Raw genomic sequence first — 6000 nt, forward strand, 5'->3', positions numbered from 1 at the left:
GGTCCACCTTACAGACTGAACGGAGGTGTTCCGCTGTTACACTTCGGTTTAACGTCTCATCCGAAAGATGGCCCCTCCGACAACGCAGCGCTCCTTCAGTACTGCCCCTCCGACACTGCGGGGCTCCTCCAGTACCGCCCTCCGACAGTGCGGCGCTCCCTTAGTACTGCCCCTCCGACAGTGCGGCGCTCCCTCAGTACTGCCCCTCCGACAGTGCGGCGCTCCCTCAGTACTGCTCCTCCGACAGTGCGGCACTCCCTCAGTACTGCCCCTCCGACAGTGCAGCGCTCCCTCAGTACTGCCCCTCCGACAGTGCGGCGCTCCCTCAGTACTGCCCCTCCGACAGTGCGGCTCTCCCTCAGTACTGCCCCTCCTACAGTGCGGCGCTCCCTCAGTACTGCCCCTCCGACAGTGCGGCGCTCCCTCAGTACTGCCCCTCCTACAGTGCGGCGCTCCCTCACTACTGCCCCTCCGACAGTGCGGCGCTCCCTCAGTACAGCCCCTCCTACAGTGCGGCGCTCCCTCAGTACTGCCCTCCGACAGTGCGGTGCTCCCTCAGTACCGCCCCTCCGACAGTGCGGCGCTCCCTCAGTACCGCCCCTCCGACAGTGCGGTGCTCCCTCAGTACCGCCCCTCCAACAGTGCGGTGCTCCCTCAGTGCCGCCCCTCTGACCGTGCGGCGCTCCCTCAGTGCTGCCCCATGACAGTGTGGTGCTCCCTCAGTACCGCCCCTCCGACAGTGCGGCGCTCCCTCAGTACGGCCCCTCCGACCGTGCGGTGCTCCCTCAGTGCCGCCCCTCCGACCGTGCGGCGCTCCCTCAGTACCGCCCCTCCGACAGTGCGGCGCGCCCTCAGTAGCGCCCCTCCGACAGTGCGGCGCTCCCTCAGTACTACCCCCCCGACAGTGCGGCGCTCCCTCAGTACTGCCCCTCCGACAGTGCGGCGCTCCCTCAGTAGCGCCCCTCCGACAGTGCCGCGCTCCCTCAGTACTGCCCCTCCGACAGTGCGGCGCTCCCTCAGTAGCGCCCCTCCGACAGTGCCGCGCTCCCTCAGTACTGCCCCTCCGACAGTGCGGCGCTCCCTCAGTACTGCGCTGGAGTGTCGGCCTGGCTTACGGGCTCAAGTCTCTGGAGTGGGACTCGAACCCACGACCTTCTGACTCCGAGGCGAGAGTGCTGCCCACTGAGCCACGGCTGACACTGAAGATGGGCACACTGCTGTGTGACGCGAATGCACACCCACCTTGGAACTTCTGTGCTGTCTCGTTCCGATTCCGTAACTGGCTTCCAAAAAGAATCCGACACAGCTCTAACCCGCTGGCAGCTGAGAAATGGCCAATGCGAGCAATGCCTCGGACTTTGCCCCGCGAACTGGTCCAATACACTTCCATTAAAATGAAAAACAAAAGGACATAAATTTGAAATTTTTATTTTTAAAGAAGTCTTGGCGTCTCCCCAGGAGAAATTAGAATCTTTGCATTAAAGAATTAAAAGCACTTTTATCCTTCGCAATTAATCTTTAAAAAAAAGTTGGGGGGGGGGAAGGAACGTTGCTTTTCTCATGGCATGACGAGTATCAGTGCACTGACGGCCCTGGGATCTTGCTGTTCCTCCGCAGGGCGAGCCACTGGCCCCGGGCGCGCAGGCCCCGAAACGTTAAACGGCAGGAGGATCGCCAGCGAGGGCCAAAGGTCGTGAGTCATCACGTGGAAGCCGGGACTCGGAGAACTCGCAGTAAGCGACAGGGCGCCGCTCTCAAACGGAGGAACCCTCCCAGCCCCCACCCGCCCAGTGACATTTAACCTGTGAATAAAAAGTGGTTCATTTTGGGACACGCGCCGTATTACCGTTTCTTGTATTACAGCAGAATCGTATCTACCTTTGAGAAACACACCAGTTGTACCCCAGAAGGCGCGGACTGCTGCTGGGGTAGAGTTCAATGGGTGCTGGCACTCTGGACATAGGAACAGGAGACCATTCAGCCCCTCGAGCCTGTTCCGCCATTCAATGAGATCATGGCTGATCCTTAACTCCCACCTTGGTTCCATAACCCTTACCCAACAAAAATCTATCAATCTCCGTTTTGAAAGCTTCAATTAACCCCCAGCCTCGACAGCTTTTTGGGGGGGAGAGTTCCAGATTTCCACCCCTCTGTGTGAAGAAGTGCTTCCTGACATCACCCCTGAACGGCCTGGCTCTAATTTTAAGGTGACGCCCCCCCTTGTTCTGGACTCCCCCCACCAGAGGAAATAGTTTCTCTCTCTCTCGACCCGATCAACTCCTTTAATCATCTTCAACACCTCGATTAGATCACCCCTTAATCTTCTAAACTCGAGGGAATACAAGCCCAGTCTGTGCGACCTGTCCTCGGAATTTAACCCTTTTAGCCCCCCGGGTATCATTCTGGTGAATCTGTGCTGCCCCCTCTCCGAGGACAAGATCTCCTTCCTGAGGGGCGGGGCCCAGAACTGAACCCAGTTACTCCAGGCGGGGTCTGACCAAAGCTCGGTACAACTGAAGCATCGCCGCCTCCCCTGTGTATTCCAGGTCCCTCCAGACAAAGACCAACATTCCATTCGCCTTTCTGATTATTTTTTGACCCTGTCCACTGGGTTTTAGTGATTTCTGTACTTGGACCCTAAATCTCTCGGCTCCTCCACGGTTCCCAGCTTCTCACCATTTAGAAAACACTCTGATCGATCTTTCTTGGGTCCAAAGTGGGGGACCCCACCCTTCCCCACATTGAACTCCATCTGCCAGTTTTGTCCACAGCCGAACCCTTTCCTCAGCGGAAGTCCACACGCACGCAAAGGCGTTGCAGCAGGGCAATAGCGCACAGCAATCAGGATTGGGGAATCCTGACTGGTTTCTCTACCCTCCCGAACTCAAGAGGCATTGAGACAACTGTCGCACTCGCATGGCCACCGCTGCAGCGGAGACCAGTCAACGTGAACAGGGTGTTGAACCGTGTGTGTGTGTGTGTGTGTGTGTGTGTGTGTGTGTGTGTGTGTGTGTGTGTGTGTGTGGGGATTAGTCCCTCACTGGGCAAGGGCATTCCCATCTGAACCAGCCAGCTGTTTGTTTCAATGGAACGACTGGCTTGCAGGACTGTCCCTGACGTTCGTCGGTCTGCCCACAGGAGTGGTGAAATGTATCGCCTGATCTAACATAAGAATTCGGAGCAGGAGTTGGCCATTTGGCCCCTCGAGCCTGCTCCGCCATTCAATGCGATCGTGGCTGATCATCGAACTCAACTCCACTTTCCCGCCCGATCCCCATATCCCTCGATTCCCCTAAAGTCCAACAATCTCTCGATCTCGGCCTTGAATATACTCAACGACTGAGCCGCCACAGCCCTCTGGGGCAGAGAATTCCAAAGATTCACCGCCCTCTGAGTGAAGAAATTCCTCCGCATCTCAGACTTAAATGGCTGAACCCTTATCCTGAGACTGTGACCCCTGGTTCTAGACTCTCCAGCCAGGGGGGGAAAACAACCTCTCAGCATCTACCCTGTCAATCCCTTCAGAAATTTATACATGTCACCTCTAATTACTCCAGAGAGTATCGGCCCAATCTACTCAATCTCTCCTCATAGGACAGCCCCCCCCCCACCCCGGGACAGCCCCCCCCCGGGACAGCCCCCCCCCCCCCCCCACCGCGGGACAGCCCCCCCCCCCCCCACCCCGGGACAGCCCCCCCCCCCCCCCCACACCCCGGGACAGCACCCCCCCCCCCACACCCCGGGACAGCCCCCCCCCACCCCGGGACAGCCCACCCCGGGACAGCCCCCCCCCCCCCACCCCGGGACAACCCCCTCACCCCGGGACAACCCCCCTCACCCCGGGACAACCCCCTCACCCCGGGAATCAATCTAGTGAACCTTCGTTGCACTGCCTCCAAGGCAAGATAAGGAGACCAGAACTGTGCACAGAACTCCAGGTGTGGTCTCACCAAAAGCCCTGCACAATTGCAGCAAGTCTTCCGTACTCATTTACTCCAACCCCCCTTGCAATAAAGGCCAACATGCCATTTGCCTTTGAGCTGGCTTCCGACTGGCCGTAAGGTGCCAGTAGATCTCAAACTGACAGCAAGGGAGGCTGGAGAAGCAGGAGAGGGGATTTTTTTTTAAACAAAATAAAGAAATGGGAAAACATTTGTTTAAATGCATTTATTAAAAACCAGCAATTTCTATTCATTTGGAAACTCTGAAAGAAAGCCATGTTCAAATATAACAAGACTGTACAAGGTTCTCTCTGGACACCTGATCTGGGGAAGAAAGACTGGAGACGAGAGCGCGAGCGAGCGAGAGAGCGCGAGCGAGCGAGAGAGCGCGAGCGAGAGAGAGAGCGCGAGCGAGAGAGAGAGCGCGAGCGAGAGAGCGCGAGCGAGAGAGCGCGAGCGAGAGAGCGCGAGCGAGAGAGCGCGAGCGAGAGAGAGAGCGCGAGCGAGAGAGAGAGCGCGAGCGAGAGAGCGCGAGCGAGAGAGCGCGAGCGAGAGAGAGAGCGCGAGCGAGAGCGCGAGCGAGAGAGAGAGCGCGAGCGAGAGCGCGAGAGAGAGAGCGCGAGAGAGAGAGCGCGAGCGAGAGAGAGAGCGCGAGCGAGAGAGAGAGCGCGAGCGAGAGAGCGCGAGCGAGAGAGCGCGAGCGAGAGAGAGAGCGCGAGCGAGAGAGCGAGAGAGAGCGCGAGCGAGAGAGCGCGAGCGAGAGAGAGAGCGCGAGCGAGAGAGAGAGCGCGAGCGAGAGAGAGAGCGCGAGCGAGAGAGAGAGCGCGAGCGAGAGAGAGAGCGCGAGCGAGAGAGAGAGCGCGAGCGAGAGAGCGCGAGCGAGAGAGAGAGCGCGAGCGAGAGAGAGAGCGCGAGCGAGAGAGAGAGCGCGAGCGAGAGAGAGAGCGCGAGCGAGAGAGAGAGAGAGCGCGAGCGAGAGAGCGCGAGCGAGAGAGAGAGCGCGAGCGAGAGAGAGAGCGCGCGAGCGAGAGAGAGCATCCAATCCCGCAGTTCCCAACAGTCTTTCAATGTCCGTCAACCAGTGTGGCACTGGATGCTCTCTCGAGCCGGAGCCAGTATGCTCCGAAGGTGCAGGCCCAGGACACACGCCAAACACAGGCCCTTACTCTTCTGACATGCTCCTCTATTAAAATCACCAGCACCACGTTACGCTGTGAAGGGGAGACACCTTCACAGCCCGATCCCCACATCAAGATGCTGAGGGACTGAGGCAGGGGCAAACCAGACACAGTGTGACCCGAGAGCCCAGTGCCACGGCCCTAGGGGCGAGAACCAGCCGTCCCCTGAAGTGGGGGTCCATGAACACCAGCGGTGTTGGTTTAGGACAGCGAGTTTGATCAAAGTTTAGCACCACCTAAACTGGGCTTAGGCCACCTCCTTCGGTCTGGGGGGTGCAGGAGGTCAGAGGGCAGGGGGGGGGGGGTCAGAGGGAGAGATCAGTGGCAGAGCAGAGGGCAGGGGTGGGGCACGGGGCAGGTCGGGTACCTTCAGCAAGATGCACGACAGTCATGCACGAAAAGTAGCAGAAAACCAAGTACACAAGGAACACCCGAGGCGATGCCACACGGGAACGGATGGTGTGCAGGTCAGTGAACGAACCAATCGTTCACGTGTCGGAGAGAGCACCTGGATTAAATATCCGGCGAGCAACCTGGCAAAGCAGTCACAGCACAGCCTGGGTTAAACAGACGACGACGACACGAAAGGTCGCTCTGTAACCCACGTGGACTCACGTCACTGGGATCGGCGACACCGTCAGAGCAGCAAGACCTGCAGTGAACAAGGGCAACATACCCAGGGCTGAGCGCGCTAGGATGCTGGGGAAGGGCATCAAGGGGGCAGGGAGCAGAGGCGGGTAAATGGGAGTCGGGGTACAGATCAGCCGGAGGGGCTGAATGGCCTCCTCCTGTCCCCAACGTGCGGCTGGAACGGAGTCGGACTCTAGACAGCAGGGCCCCCACTGCGCTCCTGCTGCCCCGGGTCCCCGACACATCTCCGA

General features: G+C 59.1%; 1 protein-coding gene across 2 annotated transcripts in view; it reads left to right on the forward strand.

The window, feature by feature from the left end:
* Positions 1-1835, forward strand: part of LOC147086616 (uncharacterized) — an 88479-nt gene extending 86644 nt beyond the window's left edge. For both annotated transcript variants that reach the window (XM_085978757.1, XM_085978758.1), the window contains exon 8: positions 1618-1835. In XM_085978757.1, coding sequence (XP_085834883.1) covers positions 1618-1659 — 42 coding nt within the window. In that variant the 3' untranslated portion in view covers positions 1660-1835. The remainder of the gene's footprint in view (positions 1-1617) is intronic.
* The last annotated feature ends 4165 nt before the right edge of the window (positions 1836-6000 follow it).

The sequence above is a fragment of the Somniosus microcephalus genome, unplaced genomic scaffold (assembly GCF_052327205.1).
Source record: "Somniosus microcephalus isolate GS21.2 unplaced genomic scaffold, FLI_Smic_1.0 unresolved_chr7, whole genome shotgun sequence".
Classification (NCBI taxonomy): domain Eukaryota; kingdom Metazoa; phylum Chordata; class Chondrichthyes; order Squaliformes; family Somniosidae; genus Somniosus; species Somniosus microcephalus.